The following is a 26,559-nucleotide window of genomic DNA, read 5'->3' as shown; positions in this document are numbered from 1 at the left end:
CCATTTTCCAGGTACTTAACCAGTGTATACAACACCATTCACTTACTGTACCATTTCACTACCATTATCCTCTATTTATTTTATAATCCTCATTCATATTTCAGAAATTCATGCACATTGTTCCAGTATGATGAAGCACTACTAATCAGAAGGTAGGACATCACCTCTGTTTTTTATCTATTATCATTTCACACAGCTATTTTTCCCGCGTACTCCTATTATATTTATATTTTATTATTCATTTTTGTACGCTTTACAGGAAAACGTACTGGAGTAACGCAGCAGGGTTTTTTAGCCCACAGTTTCCACCAGCGTGAGTGATATATCTATTATATTTAATTAACAAATCTGCTTTACTTTCTGGCACCAGTTGATTTAAAAAAATTCCACCGGAGTACCCCTTCAAAGGTCCAACAGAAGCTGATTTGGGGTCAATTACAAACTGCTGATTCTTGAAGAACTTTTTAGGATTTATGAATTGTGTGACCTGTATGCACAAAAAGAAAGCAGGATGCAGTTAACATATACATTGATAAGGTATTTTGGTGCACCAGGCAGATAATGCAAACTGTGCCCAATCCCACATCATATCATCAATTGAACATGGAAGACAGGGTTATACGTAGAAAAGGAGTTAATGGGAACATCCCTGGTGGTCTATGGAAGTGAATGGGTGAGACTGTTAATACTTGCAGTGTGTTTTCCGTATATATCTAATTTTTTCATGGTGTTTTGTCAAGTTTCACAAAAATAAAATAAGAATAATTTTACCCTACCCCCCACCCCCATACCGGTGTCATTCTAGACCTATTTTACCTACTCTTCATCCTGGCTCTGCATTCAAGGCACCCCAGTCAATCTCTGTAGAGGCAGATCCTTTGGTGTCCATAATACTCATCTAAGGAAAACCCTGGTTTTCACTCTTATCCTACTCTACAAGCATGTATTGGCTTTGCTGCAGAAGGAACCACAAGTCAAAATCTCCAGAAGTGCCACTGACTGGTGGTATATATAGTAGTGAAGTAGTAGTAATGGAGCAAAGGGTCACCACAGATCAGGAGAAAACAGAAAACCAGTCAGGACGAAAGAGATCATGGTTCAGGAGACAAACACAAGTACCAAAATGAACAATCCAATAGAACAGCTGCTCAATCTTAAGAGGCTTGTACACATTATACTAAAGTCAGCCAAACCCGTTCAGCCAACTGTTTGAGGTGTGTGGTGGCCTCTCATCTCTCCACCGACAGATGATGTTGGCAGAGATAAGAGGCGGGTGTGACTGCGGCACCCTAGAAATCCGATGCACGGAGCGGACTTTGCTCCGTGCCGGATGACTGGTGGGGCTCACTCCCCATTCGTTACATCACAGCCATGCCCCCTCAATGCAAGTCTATGGGAGGGGGCGTGACGGCCGTCATTCCCTCTCCCATAGGCTTGCATCGAGGGGGCGTGGCTGTGACATCATGAGGGGGGGCGCGGTCGTGACGTCATGAGCCTCCTGTGCTGCATCCGACACTCTAAACGAACGGTGGGTGCAACATAGAGATCAGTCCCCCGCGATCAGTCATCTTATCCCTTATCCTTTGGATAGGGGATAAAATGTCTAGGGGCAGAGTACCCCTTTAAAAACAAGACCAATGTCAGGAATAAGTGGAGCTTAGAATCAAGGGTGCCTGTCATCACCAAACACCGCTTTCTTAGCAACCTGATACTGGTGTTCAGAGAGAGGAGAAGAGCACTAGGAAATAGAAGCCATTGGTGTAGCATATCTACACGTCTGTTCTGGCGTCTGGTTCTTAGTTACCAAACATGGCCATAAGCAGGAGCTGTGTCTACCCATTGTAATACATCGCAATATGTGAGGAGAGGAAAACTGAAGTTCTGATATCCTCAGGTTCATAAACCACTGAGAGTATAACTACACGTCTGAAAGACTATTTATAATGTTGTTTGTAATTCTTTTATTAACATCCTTTCATATGGAACATATAATACTTTTAATGAATGTCGTTGTGTTGTTTAATTGCAGGTACCTGAGATGTTACTACTTTGCAGTACGGACTTTGATCACCATAGGCGGCCTCGCAGAACCTCAAACATTATTTGAAATCCTTTTCCAGCTGTTGAATTACTTTTCTGGGGTTTTTGTATTTTCAAGTTTAATTGGACAGGTAAAAAATAGCTAAAAACTAACATCATGGTCAACATATCAAAACAGCTGAATACAGTTCTTATGGAAATACAAAAAGAGGAATTGTTTGAAGCAGTGTCACCCAATCTTTTCCTCAGGGAACCCAAACAGGTCAGGTTTTCATGTTTTTTTTATCGAGAAAACGCAGGAGCTAATAACTGATTTAGTAAAACTTCGACTGAGGGGGATTTACTTTGGGGTTTACATATATTTACTGCATGGAATAGTGCATGGTCAGTGGGGGAGATTTATCAAAACCTGTGCAGAGGAAGAGTGGTGCAGTTGCCCATAGCAACCAATCAGATTGCTTCTTTCATTTTCCACAGGCCTCTAAAGAGGCCTGTGGAAAATGAAAGAAGCAATCTGATTGGTTGCTATGGGCAACTGCACCACACTTCCTCTGCACAGGTTTTGATAAATCTCCCCCAGTGAACCCAATTTACAGGGGCGTGCACAGACATTTTGGAGGGCAGGGGCTAAAATGAAAAAAAGGGCACTTCTCATAATTATTTATTTATATGCCTATATAATGATTCCAGACTGCCCAGTAGCCCCCGGTAAGAAAGTAATTCCCCACTATTTGTTAGACATCCTCAGTAAGTGAATAATTGCCCCCTATTAGGTAGAAGCCTCCAGTGACCCATAGCTCCCACCCCCTCACTAGTATGGATAGGAAATCTCTGTAATGTGACATGTAAATGAACCTGACAGGTTTATAAAGAATCGAGGAGAAATAACTGCTGCCTAAAATGTTCCCAAATACCTGGTTAGTTTTACCTGGAATATGTCTTTGAAGACTTTTTTTTAGAGAATACAGTATATGAAGGTAAGGAAGCACAGAGAGGTCAAACTGCTTTGATCATATAGAATGGAATATAAATGTAGAGTAATTTAGCTGGTTCATTCTTTTATTACGTAATGGGCCTAGTACTTTCCCCAATGCTGTGTGCAGTTTATGTGCTACCATTAAACAAAATAATCCAAAGCCACCATGTAGCATGTCAATACTATGTAGATGATGTGATCTTAAAGGGGTACTCTGCCCCTAGACATCTTATCCCCTATCCAAAGGATAGGGGATAAGATGTCTGATTGCGGGGGTCCCTCCACTGGGGACCCCCGCAATCTCGGGCTGCGGCATCCCAGACATCCAGTGCACGGAGTGAACTTTGCTCCATGCCAGATGACTGGTGATGCGGGGCGGAGTCTTGTGATGTCAAGGTCACGCCCCGCTCGTGATGTTACGTCCACACCCCTTCAATGAAAGTCTATGGGAGGGGGTGTGATGTCCATCACGCCCCCTCCCATAGACTTGCATTGAGGGGACCTGGCTGTGACGTCACAAGCAGGCCGAGCGGGGCCATGACGTCACGAGCCTCCGGAGCTGCACCCGATGCTCTAAACGAACACCAGGTGCAGCAGGGAGATCGCGGGGGTCCCCAGTGGAGGAACCCCCATGATCAGACATCTCATCCCCTATCATTTGGATAGGGGATAAGATCTCTAGGGGTGAAGTATCCCATTTAACCTGTCCTTTTAAACCTGGAGTCAATGATCCATCTCCAAAAAATTCTTGCTTAACTGTACTATTTAAATGTCTGAATTTCAGCTGGTTAAAATTTAACCAGGACAAAACTAAAGTTCTCAGGGTTAGAGGTAAATGGCAAATTTCACTTACATCACCTTTTTCCTTGAGAAATGCAAGTCTTCAAAAACTCAGACCATGTATAGAATCTGGGTGTATTTATGGAAACCTGCCTCCAAACATCTTCATTCAACCTGAAGAACATTATAAGAATCAGACACCTTATTCTACCAGAGCATTTGTTAACACTGACTCCTTTACACCTTTATAACCTGTCACCTGGATGACTGTAATGTCTTACATGGAGTCCTCACAGACAAAACGCTGCCCTTAGGTTACTAACCAAACAACCTTGAAATGCCTCCATATGACCAGTTCTTCACGCTGCACTGGTGGATCACATAAAATGGAGCATAAGCTTTAAAACTGTCAGGAACTTAAAAAAAACTTAGGCCTTAGTTAACCCAGAGGTCTGGCTTATGCCTTTCTTGTCACTTAAAGGGATACTCCACTGCTAGATATCTAAAGGATAGGGGATAAGATGTCTGATCACGGGGGCCCCGCTGCGCCCCCCCCCCCCCCCCCCCCCCCCGCAATCTCCCACAGCACCTAGCGTTCTATACAAACGCCGGGTTCCTGCAGCAGTGGCCGTGATGTCATGGCCACGCCCCCTCATGATGTCACACCAGACCCCCTCCATTACCCCTTAATGACCAAGGATGTTTATTTATGTCTTTGGCCGGCTCCCGCTATATAACTTCATATCGGGTCGGTCCCGGCATGTCTCTGATGCCGGGACCCGGGGCTAATAGCGCGCAGCAGCGATCGCCGTGCCGTGCGCTGTTAACCCTTTAGACGCGCCATGTAAATAAACCATGTAAATAAATATAAACATATGTGGTATCGCTGTGTGCGTAAATGTCCAAACTATAAAAATATATTGTTAATTAACCGCACAGTCAATGGTGTACGCGCAAAATATTCCAAAGTCAATATTCAAAATAACATATTTTTGATCGCTTTTTATATCATGAAAAAAGGAATAAAAAGCGTTCAAAAAGTCCAATCAATACATAAATGGTACCTCTAAAAACTTCAGATCACGGTGCAAAAAATGAGCCCTCACACCGCCCCATATGCGGAAAAATTAAAAAGTTATAGGGGTCAGAAGATGACAATTTTAAACATATACATTTTTCTGCATGTAGTTATGATTTTTTACAGAAGTACGACAAAATCAAACCTATATAAGTAGGGTATCATTTTAATCGTATGGACCTACAAAATAAAGATAAGGTGTAATTTGTACCGAAAAATTTACTGCGTAGAAACGGAAGCCCCCAAAAGTTACAAAATGTCATTTTTTCTTCAATTTCGTCGCACAATGATTTTTTTTCCGTTTCGCCGGAGATTTTTGGGTAAAATGACGGATGTCACTGCAAAGTAGAATTTGTGGTGCAAAAAATAAGCCATCATATGGATTTTTAGGTGCAAAATTGAAAGCGTTATGATTTTTAAAAGGGGAGCAGGAAAAAACGAAAGTGCAAAAAACGAAAAACCCTGAGTCCTTAAGGGGTTAATATCTATAGGAAGGGAGGTGGCAGCCGACATGCCCGCTCCCATAGACATCAATGGTGGGGGCATGGTGTGACGTCACGAGGGGGCGTAGCCGTGATGTCACGATCATGGCCTCCGTCTCCGAGCTTTCTTAACAAATTGTTCAGAACTCTGGAGCAACGGACTACCCCTTTAAGGTCTTGTACAGATGACAGATGACCCAACCTGGTGGTCTTCTTCTAAAGAAACCTTATACTGTATTTTACGTAGTTGTATGAGCATCATATTGTTGAGCAGCTGTGTTACCATTCCTCTACAATAGAAGAATAGTACCTTTTCTGGCTCCCATGTTAATGGCTCTGATTTACCCAAACATACCTATTCTTTCATAAATGCTGTCTTGTTAATACCCCTTGGGGCCCCTGTTGATCATGCTGCTATCCTGGGCTATAGACACATGACATGGATGTTCCAGTGCAACCTATGCCCAAACACTATGCCAAGCCTTACTACTGTATTGTAATCCCCAGCAAAGACTAAATGTGAACAATGATGCCTTCTGTATTCCTAATGATTATACTATATGGACTATACAGACTGGCACTACTAGCTTCTCTTAGACAGATATGGCATGTAGTCTACGTTTCTCTTGGTTTGTATTATTTTCCTACATCTGACTGCCTTTTTGGTATCTCCAATATGCATTGAAAAAAATCCATAGATCCCTTTCTTTCATTTACAGAAAAATGAATCCATTAATCCCTTTGGTACCTCTAATCCTGGTTTGGCTGGCCCCAGTTTATCTGGCTCTACCTACTGTAGGATAATATGTCATTGATTTAGCCTACTTTACTCTTCTGCTTTGCTGTAACTTGCTTTAAAACCTACTGAAAAATGTCCCAAAATCTAGGCTAACTTAAAGCACTCACGCTCAAGTTAAGTCTAAAGCCAGGCATATAATATTATACTGTATAAAAAGAATGGATCGTAAAAATGTTAACTAGCAATGTCTGTCATAGATGCGCGATGTGATTGGAGCTGCAACTGCAGGACAAAGCTATTACCGAGCCAGCTTGGATAAAGCCGTTTCATATATGAACACAAACAAAATCCCCAGACAAGTTCAAAATCGTGTCCGGACGTGGTTTGAGTACACGTGGGATTCACAAGGAATGCTAGGTACAAGTATACCATTCCCTACATTTATACAAACAATTTTAATGGCCAATAATATCAGATTAATGTTTGGATTTATCCTTAATTGGACCTGTAGTTTCACACTGACCAATTCCAAAACGTGTACCATGTGTCAATTGGCAAGGTAAGGCTTGGATCACACATGTACCTTTTGCTTTATGATGGCCTTGGTTAGTTCTGTCATTGTAGAGTTAAAGGGGATATACCGGCAGAATTTATTGATGATTTACCCTCAGGAGGTACACTACTCAGGAGTCTACGCCCTCTTGTGGCAAGACCCAGTGTGTAATCAGACCATACCCATAATAATTTACATATGTGCTTAAGACATAACTACTTACTGGGTTTGCAGCAATCTCACTTTTCTGAGTGCATTATTTGCATTACTTTATTGTTAATGAGTGTATTTATTTTTGTTTTTTGTTAAATAGTAAATTTTCCTGCAAAAAACGAGCCCTAATTTGTCTGGAAAAAAAGTAAGTTATGGTTCTAGGAAAGAAAAGAGAGGGATGAATGCCATTGCCAAAAATTGCCTCCGAAAAGGCTTAAAAGGACTATCAATTCTTACTAAGGCTGTTTGTTTGTTTATTTATTTATTTTTTCATATCTTTATTTATATCTGTACAGATGAATCTGAACTCCTGGAGGAAATGCCAACAAAAATGCAACTGGCTATTGCAATGGATGTAAATTTAGCTATCGTCAACAATGTGGAGTTATTTAAAGTAAGTCCCTCATTTTCCATTCAGGTTCATTCTACATTTTACTTTATACATTATTTAAGGCAACTTTAACCATAGGACAATTTGTGCTGTTGGACTGGGCCAATGGTGGTGCCATTTTCACCACCCTCTAAAGGTAGACAATTAAGCGTAATGAGCAGGCAAGTAAAACTGGTCTGGCTGGGGAGAAAGAGAAATCCCAGCTGGCTGACATTAGGAGGAAAGTGCATGGCCAGAAAGGAAATCTGCTGAAAGGAGGAACCTCAGCCCCCTAGGAGCCCCCTAGGGGGAAGTAAAGAGGCACAGAAAAGAAGCACTGCCGGTTGTCAGAAGAGAACTGAGGAACTAGTTGTCAAAGAAAGAAAGAAAGAAAAAAAGAGAAATGAGTGAAAAGAGATGTCTGCAGGTGACAGCAACCCCCCTGGAGGGTTGGGGTATCAGCAGAACACTGGACCAAGAAAACCACTTCAGGTTAGGACTGGAGCATGTAGAGCCATAGGGCTCCTCATTCCCTTGTGAGCTCCCCACCCCCACCCACACACTTTATTAGACTACCTTAAAAGCCTGGAGGGCACCAACCATCAACAAGACAGAGGTACTGCAGGACAAACCACTAAATGAGACCAAACATTCTAAAACCAGGGAGACATGCATCCTGCTGCATGGAGGTAGACCATCAGGTTGTACAGTAGAGCTAGAGAAGAGAGGCTTCTGGGAATAGAAGAGACTGGCATACAGCATTGCAGAAAAGCCATCACTATGCAAATGGCACTACTAGGGCACTATAAGCATATAGGGGGAGATTTATCGAAACCTGTCCAGAGGAAAAGTTGCTGAGTTGCCCATAGCAACCAATCAGATCGCTGCTTTCATTTTTAACAAGGTCTCTGCAAAGTGAAAGAAGTGATCTGATTGGTTGCTATGGGCAACTGGGCAACTTTTGCTTTGCACAGGTTTTGATAAATTTCCCTCATAGAGTCTGAAGGGAAAACTTTTACTGTGTGAAGCACGACCTAGGCATTATACTGCATGGGGAGCCAATTAGGCACTAATATTTGTGGGCACTTTTTTGTCTTGGGCACAAATTGAGCTATCAGGCCTTATTATATTTGGGATACTATCTATCAGGCAGAAGTTTTCCTTGTAGAAACTGACTTGCAGTGCCGAATTTTTTTTCATTTTTTTATAGCATTTCTTTTTTTTTCTTACAAGTAATTTTTACAGTTCAGACCGTATAGTGGTATTTACAGAAAAGCAATAGTGAACAGAGCATCAGGAAATTACAACTAATAAATATATGAATAAACAAGTACAGCATTAATATGCTGCCTGTCACTCCTAAGATATATTGATAGAATAGCAAAGTCCTGCACGTAGAAGGAGCAATAGCTAGGTGTAAGCCCCCATAAGAGGAAACATGCACCACCGTACTCTGAACCTCTAAATTGTAGGCACGACTTAAGTGGGAGTACTGAAGTACCATCAAATGAGCAGTAAGGTGAAACAAACAGTGCCTTAAAGGGGTACTCCGGTGGAAACATTTTTTTTAATCAACTGGTGCCAGAAAGTTAAACAGATTTGTAAATTACTTCTATTAAGAACTTTTTATCCTTCCAGGACTTTTTAGCAGCTGTATGCTACAAAGGAAATTCTTTTCTTTTTGAATTTCTTTTTTGTCTTGTCCACAGTGCTCTCTGCTGACACCTGATGTCGTATCAGGAACTGTCCAGAGCAGAAGAAAATACCCATAGCAAACCAATGCTGCTCTGGACAGTCCCTGACACCGACAGAGGTTTCAGCAGAGAGCACTAGTGTATATACTCACCGTCCCTTCACTGTCATATGCCCCAGGATCAGTGTTTTCCTCTTGATCATGTGACCACGGTCAGAGCTTACTAATAATTCCTAGATATCTTGTATCCAGGATAAAGGATGAAGCTGCAAATCAAAGTCCCAACATGTTTGTGTCAAGAAATATACTTATTGTTTGCTTTTTTTAACCAGGGTTGCGATAACCAGATGATTCAAGACTTGCTCTTGAAACTGAAGTCCATTGTCTATTTACCAGGAGATTTTGTTTGCAAAAAGGTAAACTAATTGTCCATGTATTTTCTTATTAAGAACTAATGTTAGGATCTATTTCTCCCTGTGATCAGCCGTCTTGATTATCAGACAGATTTAATGTACATGTATCGATACAGGTGGATATTCTCTTACAAGCAGAGAAACAGCTCCGCAGAAGAAAATCATACCCCAAAATAGATTACAGCCCGTTTATATGGCAACACTCTAAGTGTAAGCTTATTGGCTAAGGAAAACCCGGTGGATAATGGTGGATAACCATCTGGGCACTGGCCAGGACAAGACAATGGTTAATTGAAACTAGATAAAACCAGCCAACACTATCTAAACTTAGACAATATATATCTATATATATAAAACTCAACGTGTGTGTGTGTGTGTGTATGTGTGTATGTTCCAGCATCACGGCCAAACGGCTAAAGATATTAACATGAAACTTGGCCACATGTTACTTATATGTCAACAACAAACATAGGATAGGTGATTTAACCCTTACTCATGCCCATTTGCCAGGGGCGGGGTTTATGTTTAAAGTCCCATACAAGTCAATGGGAAATATATGTTACTGCATAACTTCCAAACGGCTAGATATATTTCGATAATACTTGGTCACATGTTACTTATATGTCCACTTAAAATATAGGATAGTTAATTTAACCCTTAACTACCCCCATTTGTGAGGGTCGGGGTTTTTGTTTAAAGTCCCATGCAAATCAATGGGAAATGTATGTTCCCACATAACTTCTGTACGGCTGGAAATATTTCAATAACTGGTACACATATTAAGGGTCGGGATAGGAGGTCGACATAGGAGGAAGGGATAGGAGGAAGGGATAGGAGGACGGGATAGGAGGAATGGATAGGAGGACGGGAAAGGAGGACGGGAAAGGAGGACGGGATAGGAGGACGGAATAGGAGGACGGGATAGGAGGACGGGATAGGAGGTCGGGATAGGAGGTCGGGATATGATGACTGGATAGGAGGTCGGGATATGACAACAATAAATGAGGACGGGATATGAAGTCAAAAGCTTCCTCCTTTGTTTATTTTCCTCCCCAACAAGGATTAGGAAGGAAACCGGACAATGCCGGGTACTCAGCTAGTATATAAGTATATACAGAGAACATAGATATAAAAATATAATTTTACCAACAACTACCCAATGGGGTCCAAAAATTTGAGATTTAGTTTTCTACATGTAAGTGCTATTAAAGTTTTATTAACAACTGTCATAATGTCTTGTAGGGATTTCCCTCTGGGGTTAGCTCTGGCATCGTTCAATCAGTAGGCAAACAGCAGTTCTTTATGCAAGTCTGGCTCCTCGCCAGCTTTATTAGACAGGTTGCAGGATAAACAAAAATATAACACAGGAACAAAACAAAATCCTAGGCCGTCCAGCAACTAACTACACATTAGTCACTTCCCTCTCTATCTACTGGTAATCTAGGCTCCACCAGCTTAAAACACAAGTTTCCTGCACCCTTTACTCACTGTTCACACACAGCGTTGGCACTCTTGCTGTGTGTACTAAGACCCTTTGTCTGTCCACTTCCCTGTTGGGGGTCCCTCACAGCGCCTGGCTGTGTGCTCCTCGCAAGGACCCCTGTCTCCCCCTTTACAGCCACCTTGTTGTCTCCTGGGGAGAGCCCAGACTATTATGTTTCCTTTCCTTATATGCAGACTTCCCACACTTCTGCTGGCCTCATTAATTAGACACCTGATGAGCATCTCTGCTAGGATAAAGGACCGGTAAAACACTCCTTCATTGCCCTCAAACCTGCCTCAATGCCACAGTCTGTATTAACGTTTTGACTACAAGTGAATAACTATGATTATTTTTTACCAGTGGTAACTAAAATAGAGGGCGAATAGCGGACAGGGACACAGAAGTTATGTTTAAACATGGCTTCTCCAGTCTTTATTTTTCAGTGACAACGCAAATACAGCCTTCACACTCAGGCGCTTATACAGAACTCTTCCCTATCTGTGCAGGTGGCTTACTACCAGCCACCCAACAAAGAAGACAACAAATGTGTTACACAGACCACAAAGACTCCTTTTTGAGGCTGCAAACTTCCTGATTCCAGTTCTTATCATTAGTTCTAAAGCCCAGTGATGAGCTGTCTTCAGAACTTGTGCTGATCCTGGCTACTCTTGAAATCTAGAGTGACCCAGGAAGGGTATAATAGGCCCAACTAGCAACCTGGCTGCAATCCCTTCAAAATCCAGCCTCAATAACAGTTCCTAGTTGCTAAACTGGTATCCACATACAACAGGTACCTTGGGAAAACATAACGATTCCCGACAACCATCTAGTCACTGTCTCACAGTTGTTAAAATGTATGTCCAGTAAGTACAATAAATCACACAGTAATATATATGTAACCCCCCCCCCCCCACACACACACACGCACACGCACACACACACAAATACACCTTCTGGCACATTAAACAATGCCTCATAGAGCCGCATCAATGAATAAAAGTTATGGTTGCTGAAACACAGAGAGACAAAAAAAGAAAAAAATTGCTGGTGGTTAAAGCCTTTACAGGCCTGGTCATTAAGGGGTTAAGCTGCATAATTAAACTTTATTTACATAGCACTAAAGAATGCCATTAAACGGAATGTGCACATTAAAGTTGCTAATAAAACTTTGTAAAACTCAATACCATGGGTTGGGAAGTAAATGCGTTGCGTAGAGCAGCTTGTGACACTCACAGTGCATTCATTGCACATCACACTGGCATCAGTGCTGTCGTAATGGGTGATCTCGCCCATTTCATCTCTGTTTTGTACATCTAAATGATTTTAAAATGTTGATTTTAGTAAAATATTCAGCACGCTCACAGGCTGGGGCAGAGCTGATGTTTTATGCTACTTCATTAAATATTCATTTCCTCTGTTAAGCTTTTTGTCTGCTGCAATCCAGAACCTGTACTCGTTCTGGAAAACCACTCGGGTGCTAGGAATCTCCTGTGGACATTTTTTTCTTTTACAGCTATAAGATGATAAACTTCTAAAACATAGTAAAATAAGCCAAACATTCGCTAGTTACCTGCAGCTATCATCTTATTGCTTCAATTTGGAATGCCAGTGAGCTGTGGACTTCATGTCATAATTCTTTAAAGAAGATGTCCAGGGGTAAGAAATTAATGTCTGCTCGTGGGGGGTCCGACGGCTGGGACCCCCACGATATCATGCCCGGCTCCGGCTCTGCTCAAGGAAGTGATGTTTTGCACAGAGCAAAACGTGCCCCTTCCATTCATCTCTATGGGAAAGACGGAGACACAGCATTCATGTGTCTCCACCTCTCCCATAGAGATGAATGGAGGGGCATGTATTCACCAGCTGATGTGCTGGGTACGAAACTCACTCTAGTGAAGCAGAGCCAGGGCCAAGTCAGGGCCCTGTACAGGAGATTGGCGTGGAGGGGGGGCAGCAGTCAGACCCCCCGCGATCATACATTTCTTACCACTGGACATCTTCTTTAAGTCATAATTCTTTATATGATAATACAAATTGTGTACATACAAATATGATAGGGGAATAGTACCGTGTATTAGCCCTGTTCACAATACAGAGAACCTGTGCGGATACTAACGTGCATCAGACACCTATTGATTTCAACGGGTTTTGTGATGCTCAGTTTACATGTTATCCATATTGGAAGTCGATATCGACAGAATATTGAGCATGTTCAATCTTCTGCCAGAATCCATCAGAAAGAAGGGAGATGTAGCTGCAATTTCCCTTTAAGGGCAGGGTCACACAGGGTGCATCCAAAGTGTTGGCACATCCGCAGCATGAAATACGCTGCAGATGCACCCTGTGTTACCCTGCCCTTAATGTGTCTGTCAGACAGCAAGATATTTGATTGCCTCTACTAAGCAAGCATGTGCAATGCTGATATTTGTTTCTGATTATTTAATTATTGATATATTATGTGTAGGTAGGTTTTTGTGTTTTGCCCAACTCAAGGGACAAGGACTAAGGATCATGTCAGTGCTTTATTTTTCTTTGCATTATATATTGTTTTACAATCTCTTCACTGATGGACCCACTTATACACAATGGGGGGTATTTATCAAAGGATTTATGTGTTTTTTTCACATAACTTTGGCGCAATACTTTGGTGCAGTGTCTTTTTGCGCCAAGGTTTCATGCATCTTCTCCACTGTCATTTTTACAACGTTCTCAAAATCACACAGTCCTGTGTGTGATTTTAACTTTAGTCAGTAATTCATTATTTGCGCCAATCGATCTTTGGCGCAATTTTGGCACAAATCCCGTTTTTGGGGCGCCAATAAATTTTGCACATGGAAAACACACGTAGCAATGTCAGAAAATGTAAAGGTGTCAAAATACATTAAAACATTTTTTTCTGAAAGCAGCTAAGCCTCCAGGGCTGCTCAATACTATCCTGCGACATAGTTGTCTCTGAGGAACCTTCACCCTCCGTTGAGCCAGCATTGGACATGGCCACACAGGTTCAGGAAAGGTAAGCAGTAAAGCAGTGGTCTCTAACCTGCGGACCTCCAGATGTTGCAAAACTACAACTCCCATCATGCCCGGACAGCAAACAGCTGTCCGGGCATGCTGGGAATTGTAGTTTTGCAACATCTGTAGGTCTGCAGGTTGAAGACCACTGCACTAAAGTAACAAAACAAAAAAAAAACTACCCAAGTTGAAAATAAAATCCATTTCACATGGTGGCTATAAACCCCACAAAAGAAAATAACTCCTGTCACTTGCTGATATACTGCAGGAGGGACTCCGAAATGGCTGCTATACAGGGTAAAATACGCGTCCTCTGTGGGGGTAAGTTCTGTGTAAAAGGCGCTGTGAACAGCTGATATCAACATTTGAGCCAAAATTACTAACAACTTGCACCAAATGATAAATTTGGTTCATGTCCACAAAAACCAAAGTGAAAAAAAAAGGTAAAAAGAAACTGTCAACAGGCAAAATTGATAAATACCCCCCAATGGCCCTGATTTACTAACATGATCCCGACTGAGTCAGGCTGATTGGGACTATCGCGATAAAATCGCGATGTCGCGATCAGCTAGGACGCGAGCGGAGGTCCCTTACCTTGCTCCGTCGCGTCCGATCGGTGTTTGATTGCTCCAAGCCTGAGCTACAGGCTTGAGCAATCAACCCCCTATTACGCTGATCCATGCAAAGCTATGGCTTTGCAGGGATCAGGGTAAAAGATCAGTGTGTGCAGTGTTATAGCCCCCTATGGGAGCTATAACACTGCAAAAAAAAAAGTGGAAAAAAAAAGTTAATAAAGGTCATTTAACCCCTTCCCTAATAAAAGTTTGAATCACCCCCCTTTTCCCATAAAAAAATAAAACTGTGTAAATAAAAAACGTGCGTAAGTGTCCGATCTATAAAAATATATTGTTAATTAAACCGCACGGTACCGTATGGACCTACAGAATAAAGATAAGGTGTCATTTATACCGAAAAATGCACTGCATAGAAACGGAAGCCCCCAAAAGTTACAAAATTAAATTTTTTCTTAAATTTTGTCGTACAATGAATTTTTTTTCCATTTCACCGTAGAATTTTTGGTAAAATGACTAATGTCACTGCAAAGTAGAATTGGTGGCACAAAAAATAAGCCATCATATGGAATTTTATGTGTAAAATTGAAAGCGCCATGATTTTCTGAAGGTGATGAGGAAAAAATTAAAATGCAAAAACGCTGAGTCCTTAAGGGGTTAATTAATTTCTTTAAAAAAAAACTCTTGGCCTTTATTTGGAGCATAAACACACACCATAGTATATATGGTCTCATTAAAGGACCCTACCAGAATAATATAGCGACCATCTGGGTCAACTATCTGTAAAATCGACTGAAATGCAATTGTATTTCATATTCTATCATTACCTCCCTAGTTTTTTTATGATAGTGGGCTTGAGCTATTTGTATAAACTGTGGATCTGAAATGTGTGTCTCTTGTGCATAAAGCACATCATAATTAAATTTTTTAGCCTCAGTCCACATGTGAGCTCTTTTATGGGGGCTATTGAGACCCTTAACATTTATTGATGCTAGTGTTAATACATTATAGACCAAAAGACAAGTTATACATGACTTACCGTATAAACTCGAGTATAAGCCGAGTTTTTCAGCACGATTTTTCGTGCTGAAAACACCCCCCTCGGCTTATACTCGAGTTTATACGGTAAGTCATGTATAACTTGTCTTTTGGTCTATAATGTATTAACACTAGCATCAATAAATGTTAAGGGTCTCAATAGCCCCCATAAAAGAGCTCACATGTGGACTGAGGCTAAAAAATTTAATTATGATGTGCTTTATGCACAAGAGACACACATTTCAGATCCACAGTTTATACAAATAGCTCAAGCCCACTATCGAGTTTTTCAGCACGATTTTTCGTGCTGAAAACACCCCCCCTCGGCTTATACTCGAGTGAATTCCGCCTGTCAATTCCTTTTCAGTGGTCTTCAACCTGCGGACCTCCAGATGTTTCAAAACTACAACTCCCAGCATGCACGGACAGCCACCGGCTGTCCAGGCATGCTGGGAGTTGTAGTTTTGAAACATCTGGAGGTCCGCAGATTGAAGACCACTGCGACCTTCATCATCATCCAGACCCCCCCCCCCCTCCCCTCCCTTTAGTTTTCTACTCACCTACCCGGGTAGGAAGGAAGGGTGAGCTGGTCCGGGCCATCTATGCTGCAGGGACCGTCCGGTGGGGAGGGTAAGTCGTTCCGGGCTGTCCATCTTCACCGATCCGGGCCCGGCCCTCTTCTCCGCTCCGGGCCCGGCCCCGGACTAGTGACGTTGCCTTGACGACGACGCACAGGGACGCGCATGAACGTCCCTGCGCATCGTCGTCAAGGCAACGTCACTAGTCCGGGGACTGGACCGGAGCGGAGAAGAGGACCCCCCCGGTGAAGATGGACAGCCCAAACGACTAACCCTCCCCACCGGACGGTCCCTGCAGCATAGATGGCCCGAACCAGCTCACCCTTCCTTCCCACCGAGGGGAGGTGAGTAGAAAACTAAAGGGGGGGGGTCTGGATGATGACGAAGGCCGCAGTGGTCTTCAACCTGCGGACCTCCAGATGTTTCAAAACTACAACTCCCAGCATGCCCGGGGGACAGGGGGATGATGACAGGCGGTGATGATGAAGGGGGGGTGGGATGATGACAGGGGGATGATGACAGGCGGTGATGATGAAGGGGGGGTGTGGGATGATGACAGGCAGTAATGATGAAGGGGGGATGATGACAGGCGGTGATGATGAAGGGGGGATGATGAAGGGGCAGGGGGGGATGATGACAGGGTGATGATAACGGGGGTGTTAATGACAGGCTCTGGATGATGACAGGGGGGGGATGATGACATGGGGGGTGATATATTTCCCATCCTAGGCTTATAGTCAAGTCAATAACTATTCCTGGGTTTTTGGGGTGAAATTAGGGGACTCGGCTTATATTCAGGTCGGCTTATACTCGAGTATATACGGTACTATACCCAGATAAAGAGTAAGATAATTGGAAAAAGAGAGATCCCTGAGCCACATGACAACCTTAGACTACAGCAGTTCAAAGATATCGGGACATTGCAAACTCCCCCCTTAAGAAAAGCCATTTCTGTGACATTAGAGGGTGGTACTTTCACTAAAGATAAAACAAAAAATATATACGCAAGTGCAAGTTGAAGGACAAGATATATGTACAGAACAGGATCAATACTGAGGGTTACTCCAGGAGTCACTTAGCACCAATGTATCAAACAGTGCACTTCACTAAATCTGGTGCATTCATAGACTGTCTAACACTACTGTATCTCTAAGTAAGATAAACTTTTATTAAATCTATTGCATTGTTTTTAAAAGAGCTGTGGACTCTTTTTAAAGATGTGCAAAATGGCTTCTCCTCATCCTGACTTCATTGACGGGTCTCTTCCTAAACGCAAATAGGGAGTGGCCTATCAACCAAGCCATGTTGTAGTTCATTGTAAAGACGGAGACTGTCAGTTTCCAAGTTGTCCTTGGTTATGGTAGCACGGCTCTGCTGATTTGTTTCTGCTGGTAGAAAATCTGATGGGACATTGGCACCAGCAGCACCAGCAGTCATTGCTATAGGAGGACACTTGTTGCTACACAATTGATTGAGGGCATTCTTACAAATATCCGCTCGGCTCCCAGGACAGCTGCTTGCGCTGCTTGAAATGGACAGATACGTTCTACGCGAGATATTAAAAACGACTTCTGTGAAAAATCCAGGAAACACAGTATAATGAAAGCTTTTATGTGGACATCTGTTTTCTGCTTTGACAGCTTTGTAAAGTGTATATAATAAATGAAAGATGTAACCTTCAAAACATTGTGAATACCAACTGCAAATGTCTTCATTTAAGACACAAGATATAATCATTTTAGAGGCACAGCAGCTATGATTTAACCATCCAGGGGAAAACCACTCTGGAATTCTAACAGTATATATTATCTAACAATAGGTAAACACAATTTACCAACTCAAGGCCAAGGCTGCAATTCGATCATTATTTGAGAAATGAAAGAGTATGAAATGATTATCTGACATCTAGAGGTCTCACACAGAAGAAGCAATGACATTCGCGACCTAACAGATTACTTGTCTTTCACATAGTTCTCTTGTTAAATCATCATTCTTTCCAGTTTTTTTCTACAGTATTTGTACGGTTGTCTTTTTTCATGTAAGCATTATTTGTCATGCAATTCCCCATACGCTTAGTAATCTAGCAGGCCTAATTTCATAGAATGGACATCCTCCAGGATATAGGGAATAGTTATCCACGACAGTACCAGATTTAAAGGGGTACTCCAAAGGATAGGGGATTAGATGTCTGATCGCGGGGACCCCCACAATCCCCCTGCTGCACCCGGCATACGTTTAGAGTGTCGGGTGCAGTGCCAGAGGCTCGTGACGTTATGGCCATGCGCTCTCCTGATGTCACGGCTACGCCCCCTCAATGCACGTCTATGGGAGGGAGCGTGACTGCCATCACGCCCCCTCCCATAGACTTGCATTGAGGGGGCATGGCCATTACATCACAAGCTGGCTGTGTCCTTGACATCACAAGCCTCCAGCACGGAGCAAAGTTCAGGTGTCTGGGGAGCAGTCTCCTTTGGATAGGGGATAAGATATCTAGGGGTAGATTACCCCTTTAAGTCCACAAGAGGAAGTGATTCTGAAGGTCAGAAGTTACAGTACATGGGGCCTTGGTACATTAGTTTTTTATTGCATTATAAACTTTGTTGCTGAGTGTGTCTCCCTGAGGAGACCATCAAACTGCTATATGGAGTCTTACAAGACATGCAAAAAAATTATTATGAAAAGTAGCTCTCCTTCAAAAGGAAAAGATTTTCCATTCCCTTAAATTCAATGGCTTTAAAGTGGTACTCCGGTGAAATTTTTTTTTTTTCATATCAACTAACTCCAAAAAGTTAAACAGATTTCTAAATGACTTCTATTAAAAAATCTTAATCCTTCCAATAATTATGAGCTGCTGAAGTTGAGTTGTTCTTTTCTGTCTGACTACAGTGCTCTCTGCTGATACCTCTGTCTGTCTCAGGAACTGTCCAGAACAGGATAGGTTTGCTATGGGGATTTGCTGTTTGACCTTACCCTCAAAGAATTGTTACAGAAGCACTGACCAACGATTCTTTATTGTTAATGGTCGAGCCCTTTCTGTAACTGCTGCTGGATCAGAAAAATCAAGAATGTTCGTATAGACTGCAGATACAAACAGATGCTTCATTTACAAAACATTTATCACTTCTTCCTGATGTACATACAGGCGCTCAGATCCAGATACACATACTGAAATGGTAACAAACCATGCACCTGTGTGTCCATCACATTTATATTAACTAAGGATATGTTCACACGTACAGGATCTGCTGCATATTTTGCTGCATATTTTCTGCAGCTTATTTTGCCACCTATTGAAGTCAATGGTTAGCAGAATTAGCAGCAGAAAATATGCAGCAGATTCTGTACATGCAAACGTAGCCTTAAAGAGTTATTCACAAAAATGAGGTGGGGAGTAGCACCACTCTAACTTCTGTATAAGTGGAAAAAGAAAGTCACTCGTGTAGTGGAAGCGGCAATCCAAGAGAGACCATATTCCATTTAAATAGCGGTGGTGCACAGACTGAAGACAGATCTAAAATTGCTAAAATAAACAAAGAAAAAGAGAGTCCTGCACTCACTGCAAACATAATACAGTTTAATTAACCGATCATCTCGGCCGGGGAGAGGATCAGGGAGATGGCAGAAAACGCGGGGAGCTCGGAGATGTTCTGAGGGCCGCCTGTTGTCCACCATCTCCCTGATACTTTACCTGGCCGAGATAATCAGTTAAACTGTACAATATGTGCAGTGAATGTAGGACTTTTTTTTCTTTGTTTATCTTTAAAGGGGTACTCCGGTGAAAACCTTTTTTCTTTTAAATCAACTGGTGGCAGAAAGTTCAACATATTTGTAAATTACTTCTATTAAAAAATCTTAATCCTTCCAGTACTTATTAGCTGCTGAATGCTACAGAGAAAATTCTTTTCTTTTTGGAACACTGATGACATCACGAGCATAGTGCTCTCTGCTGACATCTCTGTCCATGTTAGCAACCATGTATAGCAGATGTGTGCTAAGGGCAGCATGGTGGCTCAGTGGTTAGCACTGCTGCTTTGCAGTGCTAAAGGCCTTGGGTTCAAATCCTGCTAAGGACAACAATAAATAAAGCATTATTATTATTATAATAATGTCAGCAGAGAGAACTGTGTTCGTGATGTCATCAGAGAGCATTCCAAAAGGAAAAGATTTTCCTCTGTAGTATTCAGCAGCTAATAAGTACAGGAAGGATTAAGATTTTTTAATAGAAGTAATTTACAAATATGTTTAACTTTCTGCCACCAGTTGATTTAAAAGAAAAAAGGTTTTCACCGGAGTACCCCTTTAAAGTATATCTCAGATGATGGTCCGGTGGAGACATGACCCAGAGGGAAGTGATAAGGATATGGATTTGTCAGAAGTCCCATGCAAGTATATAGGACTTATGGTAAATCTGTATCCTGCTCATTTCAGTCTGGGGCAAGTCTCTAGCTATGAAGTTGTAAAAAGATATCCTGCTGCCGCACCATCATCTGAGTTTGTGTAACACAGTTCTATTTAGATGTGAACCGGACACAGCTGCTCTTATTTCTCTCCTATGACCACTACTCTAAGTGAACGCCCTTAGACCTGCTGTGTAATTTCGGCAGTGCGACATGCACAGACTCAGGCCATAAACATCACAAGTAGTAAAGATAGAGCATGACACTCACCAATTCTCATTACTTGAGTCTAAACATAAATGGGGGAAAAGGTGGTGATTTGGTGCAGGGGTGCAGTAAATGAAGGCAAAATATCGCCTCACTATTCTGCACCCCGCATGAAATCACCACCGTTTGCCCCACTTTATGTGAAGACTGAAGTAACAATCAGTGAGTGCCACGTTTTATCTTTATTGCTTTGGAAGATTGTATAACTTTTTTAACAATATAAAGAACAACATTTATTTGTAAACCAGATTACCCTTTTAGTCTTAAATGCTGTGTTTTCTGGTGTTTATAACCTATATAGTTTATGCTGCAATTTACAAAGAAGAATAATGACATTTACTTTTTTCCGAATACAGGGGGAGATTGGAAGAGAGATGTACATCATCAAGCAGGGAGCTGTACAGGTTCTCGGTGGGCCAGATGATAAGAAGGTTCTGGTTACACTGAAGGCTGGAGCTGTGTTTGGAGAAATCAGGTTTACTTCATGTTACCTTACTAGTCCTTGGAAATGTACACCTTTAAAATGTTACATCAATTCAGACTGATGTGTCACTATGCAGCCCTTATGTTTATTCTTAGGCCGAGTTCACAGTATGTAATTTCTGGTTGGAAATTCCAGTGCAGCAGAATCCCATTGCCGGCATTAGAATTCGGTTGTACAGTAAACACTACAGACAGACATTCCGCCACTGAAATTCCATCACCAGAAGAATGAACTTGTTCATTCTTCTGGAGGAATCTGCTCCACGGACATTGCTATCTATGGGGACAGCAATGTCTATGTGGTTCCTAGCTGACTGCACTCAGAATCTCTGGCCAGAATTGGAAGGCTTAAATGAGCACTGTCAGATACAAAACTTTTTACATGTTTTATATCTTGGCAAAACATTAACCTTTCTAATATACTTCTTAAGAAAAAGTGAGTTCCTTTTTATAGAAATCATGGCTTATAAAATCATTTTGTCCAAGCTAAAGCACAGGCATGGACAAAGTCCAGTAAGTGAGGGTGGGCTAGCACTCCTCTGTGCTCTCTCTTGTCTAATAGCACGCCTCTGTGCTCTCTCCTGTCTGATGGGACTCCTCTGTGCTCACTCCTGTCTGATAGAAGTCCTCTGTAATCTCTACAGTCTGATAGTACTCCTCTGTGCTGACTCCTGTCTGATAGGACTCCTCTGTGCTCTCTCCTGTCTGATAGGACTCCTCTGTGCTCTCTCCTGTCTAATAGTACTCCTCTGTGTTTTCTCCTGTCTGATTGTATTCCTCTGTGCTCTCTCCTGTCTGATAGTACTCATCTGTGGTCTCTCCTGTCTGATAGGACTCCTATGTGCTCTCTCCTGTCTAATAGGACTCCTCTGTGCTCTCTCCTGTCTGATGGGACTCCTCTGTGCTCACTCCTGCCTGATAGGACTCCTCTGTAATCTCTACAGTCTGATAGTACTCCTCTGTACTCTCCCCAGTCTGATAGGACTTCTGTGCTCACTCCTGTCTGATAAGACTCCTCTGTGCTCTCTCCTGTCTAATAGTACTCATCTGTGTTCTCTCCTGTCTGATTGTATTCCTCTGTACTCTCTCCTGTCTGATAGTACTCCTCTGTGGTCTCTCCTGTCTGATAGGACTTCTCTGTGCTCTCTCCTTTCTGATAGTACTCCTCTGTTCTCTCTCCTGTCTACTAGGACTCCTCTGTTCTCTCCCCGGTCTGATAGCATTTCTCTGTGCTCTCTCCTGTCAGATAGCATTCCTCTGTGCTCTCTCCTGTCTGATAGTACTCCTCTGTTCTCTCTCCTGTCTAATAGTACTCCTCTGTTCTCTCCCCGGTCTGATAGCACTTCTCTGTGCTCTCTCCTGTCTGATAGCACTCCTCTGTGCTCTCTCCTGTCTGATAGTACTCCTCTGTGCTCTATCCTGTCTGATAGTACTCCTCTGTGCTCTCTCCTGTCTGATGGCACTCTTCTGTGCTCTCTCCTGTCTGATAGTACTCCTCTTTGCTCTCTCCTGTCTGATAGTATTCCTCTGTAATCTCTCCTGTCTGATAGTACTCCTCTGTGCTCTCTCCTGTCTTATAGCACTCCTCTGTGCTCTCTCCTGTCTGATAGCACTCCTTTCTGCTCTCTCCTGTCTGATAGTACTTTTCTGTGATAACTCCTGTCTGATAGCACTCCTCTGTGCTCTCTCCTGTCTGATAGTACTCCTCTGTGCTCTCTACTGTCTGATGGCACTCTTTTGTGCTCTCTCCTGTCTGAAAGCACTCCTCTGTGCTCTCTCCTGTCTGATAGTACCCCTCTGTCTCCTGTCTGATGGCACTCTTCTGTGCTCTCTCCTGTCTGATAGTACTCCTCTGTTCTCTCTCCTGTCTGATAGTACTCTTCTGTCCTCTCTCCTGTCTGATAGTACTCCTCTGTGCTCTCTCCTGTCTGATAGTACTCCTCTGTGCTCTCTCCTGTCTGATAGCACTCCTCTGTGCTCTCTACTGTCCTCTGGTGGCACTCTTCTGTGCTGTCTGATAGGGCAGGAGAGAGGACAGAGGAGTGCTAGCCCACCTTCACTTTCTGTACTTTGATTTTATAAGCCATGATTTCTATAAAAAAGGAAATAAAATTATATTAGAAAGGTTAATGTTTTGCCAAGATGTCCAATATATAAAAAGTTTTTGACAGTATCCATTTAAGATTTTTTAAATATAAGTAATTTTCAAATCTGCATAACTTTTTGGCACCAGCTGATTTGAAAACATTTTTTTCCACTGGAGTATCTCTTAAAACCTAGATTAAATAGGTTGAAACCCTATGAATAATTAATAGATTTGAAAACATTTGCTTTCTACCGGAGTACACTCTTAAGTTGTTTACATTTGCTCATTTTGTAGCAATTTTCCTTCCACAAAACCAGCATGTGTAAGCTTCCTATGATTACATATTGTCCCACATGTTACAAACATGGCAGGGGACCATTTTTTTCTATTTTTTTTGTACCAGAAAATTACTACAAAACTCGAACCAAGCCAGCATGATTAGGTTTAGATTTTCTTTTTTTTTTATTCAGATTTGCTGTTGCATTATTTTCGACAAATCCAACCAATGTGAACATTTCCTATAGGCTGAGTTTGTTTTGTATTTTGGTCCATATTTGCCAGTATTTTAACAACCACAAAACCAGATGGAGATGATTGTACAGTAGAAATGACAGCTTTATTACAATAATAAAAAAATACAACACTAACAAATAATAGCAGAATCCAGGGACTTAGGAATCCAGGGACTCAGGAATAGCTAAAGTTAGGATACTGAAAAAGCAGCATAGTCAAAACCAGGATCAGGAACCAGAGTGGATGTCAGCCAGGTCAGGGTATACACGGAATCATAATTAGGAACGATATAAATGCACATAGAGATCAGTGACTACACAAGGGTAAAAGCAGTCTGAACTGTTGCAAGTTAAATACCCAGGACCCAGCAGGGAAGGGGCTCGCTGATGAGCAGGTAACTGGGAAAATGAATGAAAACACGAAAATCAGGTTTGGCTATTTTGTAGCTGTAACTGTGTGGTTTAATTAACATTATATTTTTATAGTTCGGACACGACGATACCACATATTTTTATTTTTATTTTCGTTTACATTTTTTTTATGTGTGGTGATTCAAAGTTTTAATAAGTAAGAGGTTAAATCACATTTATATATCACATGTATTCACTTATTTTTTTTACAATTTTTACACATTTTTTTAGCCCCCATAGGAGACTATTACTTGCAATATTTTGATTGCATACACTGAACAATGCTAAGCCATAGCATAGCATTGATCTGTATGATCTGCACTTGATTGCTCTAGCCTGGATCTCAGGCTTGGAGCAATCAAACGCCGATCGAACAGCGTGGAGCATGGTAAGGCACCTCCCACTGTCCTCTCAGTGGTTCGGAATGCCGCGATTTCACCACAGCAGTCCCGAACAGCTCCACTGAGCTAAACGGCAGTGATTTCTCCCGATTTAGACGCCGCAATCAACTTTGATCGCAGCGTCTAAAAAGTTAATGCCGGACATCAGCCCGATTGGCGATGCCCGGTATTAGCCACGGGTCCTGGTTGCCGAAAGCAACTGGGACCCAGCAGATACGAAGTGTGCTCAGAAGCTGAGCACATTACGGAAATTGGCCACGGACGTAAATATACATCCGTCATTTTGGCCTTAAAAGGGTACTCCAGTAGAAAATAAATGTTTTCAAATCAACTGGTGCCAGAAAGTTATACAGATTTGTAAATTACTTCTATATAAAAATCTTAATTCTTCCAGTACTTATCAGCTGCTGTATACTGCATAGAAAGTTGTGAAGTTCTGTTCAGTGCTTTCTGCTGACACCTCTCTCCGTGTCAGGAACTGTCCAGAGTAGAAGCAAATCCCTATAGCAAACCTCTCCTACTCTGGACAGTTCCTGACACGGATAGAGGTGTCAGCAGAGAGCACTGTGGTCACTCTGGAAATAATTTCATAACTTCCTCTGCAGCATACAATATCTGATAAGTACTGGAAGGATTAAGATTAAGTAATTTACAAATCTGTATAACTTTCTGGCACCAGTTGATTTGAAAACATTTGTTTTCCAAGTGAGTACCCCTTTAAGGACCAGGCCAATTTTCATTTTAGCATTTTTGTTTTTCCTCCTTTCCTCCTTTTAAAATCTATAACTTTTTTTTTATTTTTTCACCTACAGACCCATATGAGGGATTGTTTTTTACACGACCACTTGTACTTTGTAAAGAGACCTTTCATTATACCATAAGATGTACCATGAAACCAAAAAATGTATATTTGTGGGCAGAATTTTATTTATTTTTTTAAATGCAATTTTGCTACTTTTGGGGGTTTGGTTTTTACACAGTGCACTTTATGGTAAAAATGATACATTATCTTTATTCTGTAGGTCAATGCAATTAAAACAATACACAACTTATATCGTTTTTCTATTACTGTACTACTTAACAAAATTTATGTAAGCGGCTGAAGGAAGTGGATCCCTTGGACATGCTTGGACAATGACTCAACCGTATCAGGGAGCAGAGTTTAAGGTGCTGCTGGTTTTCACCAGAGCCCGCCACAAAGCGGGATGGTCTCACTGCGGCAGGCGGCACCCAGGTTGCTACCCCTGACATGATTCCTCCACACAGGCTGCCTAGGTGAACCTTGGCGCTGAAGTACACAAGAATAGTCAGTCATAGCAGAAGGTCAAGGGCAGGCAGCAAAGAAGCATACTAAGGCATGAGGTCAGGAGGCAGGCGGCAAAGGTGTGAGGTCAGTTCACTAGCAGTAGGTCTGGAACACTAATAGGCAACACACAGAGGAACGCTTTCACTAGGCACAAGGCACAAAGATCCGGCTGGGAACAGTGGGAAGTGCCGGAACTAAATAAGATTGGTTTTGACAAGCATCAATTATTGGTGCCCTGGCCCTTTAAATTTAGAAGAACCAGTGCACATGCACCCTAGGAGGACAGAGCGGGGCTCGCAAGGGAGCACGCCCCGCAATGCGAGGAACAGGAGCCCCAGAGAAAGAAGAGGACAGGGCAGAAGGTGAGCGGCAGTCCGTGGTTCGCATGCGGGCGAGTCCCGCAATGCGAACGGCGGCACTGCCGGGAGCATAGGGCAACATAGGAGAGCGCTCCCAGCCAGAGTGACCGGCCGAAGCGAGAGCCCTGACAATTTATATGCATAAAATTGTCCAATTCAGACTCATATAACTTTTTATTTTTCCATATACTCACATATTTGAAGGCTCCTATTTTTGAGCTGTGATCTGTAGTTTTCAGCTGTACCATTTTTCATGGGACTTTTTGATCGCTTTTAAAAAAAAAATTGATACATGATGTGATTAAAAATCAGTATTT

General features: G+C 42.1%; 1 protein-coding gene across 8 annotated transcripts in view; it reads left to right on the top strand.

The window, feature by feature from the left end:
• Positions 1-26,559, top strand: part of CNGB3 (cyclic nucleotide gated channel subunit beta 3) — a 385,692-nt gene that overhangs the window by 285,929 nt on the left and 73,204 nt on the right. For all 8 annotated transcript variants that reach the window (XM_056522291.1, XM_056522294.1, XM_056522292.1 and 5 more), the window contains 5 exons: positions 2,030-2,171; positions 6,353-6,512; positions 7,158-7,255; positions 9,257-9,340; positions 21,041-21,159. In XM_056522291.1, the coding sequence (XP_056378266.1) occupies positions 2,030-2,171; positions 6,353-6,512; positions 7,158-7,255; positions 9,257-9,340; positions 21,041-21,159 (603 nt within the window). The remainder of the gene's footprint in view (positions 1-2,029; positions 2,172-6,352; positions 6,513-7,157; positions 7,256-9,256; positions 9,341-21,040; positions 21,160-26,559) is intronic.

The sequence above is a fragment of the Hyla sarda genome, chromosome 5 (genome assembly GCF_029499605.1).
Source record: "Hyla sarda isolate aHylSar1 chromosome 5, aHylSar1.hap1, whole genome shotgun sequence".
Lineage (NCBI taxonomy): Eukaryota > Metazoa > Chordata > Amphibia > Anura > Hylidae > Hyla > Hyla sarda.
This window is presented reverse-complemented; position numbering and strand designations above follow the sequence as displayed.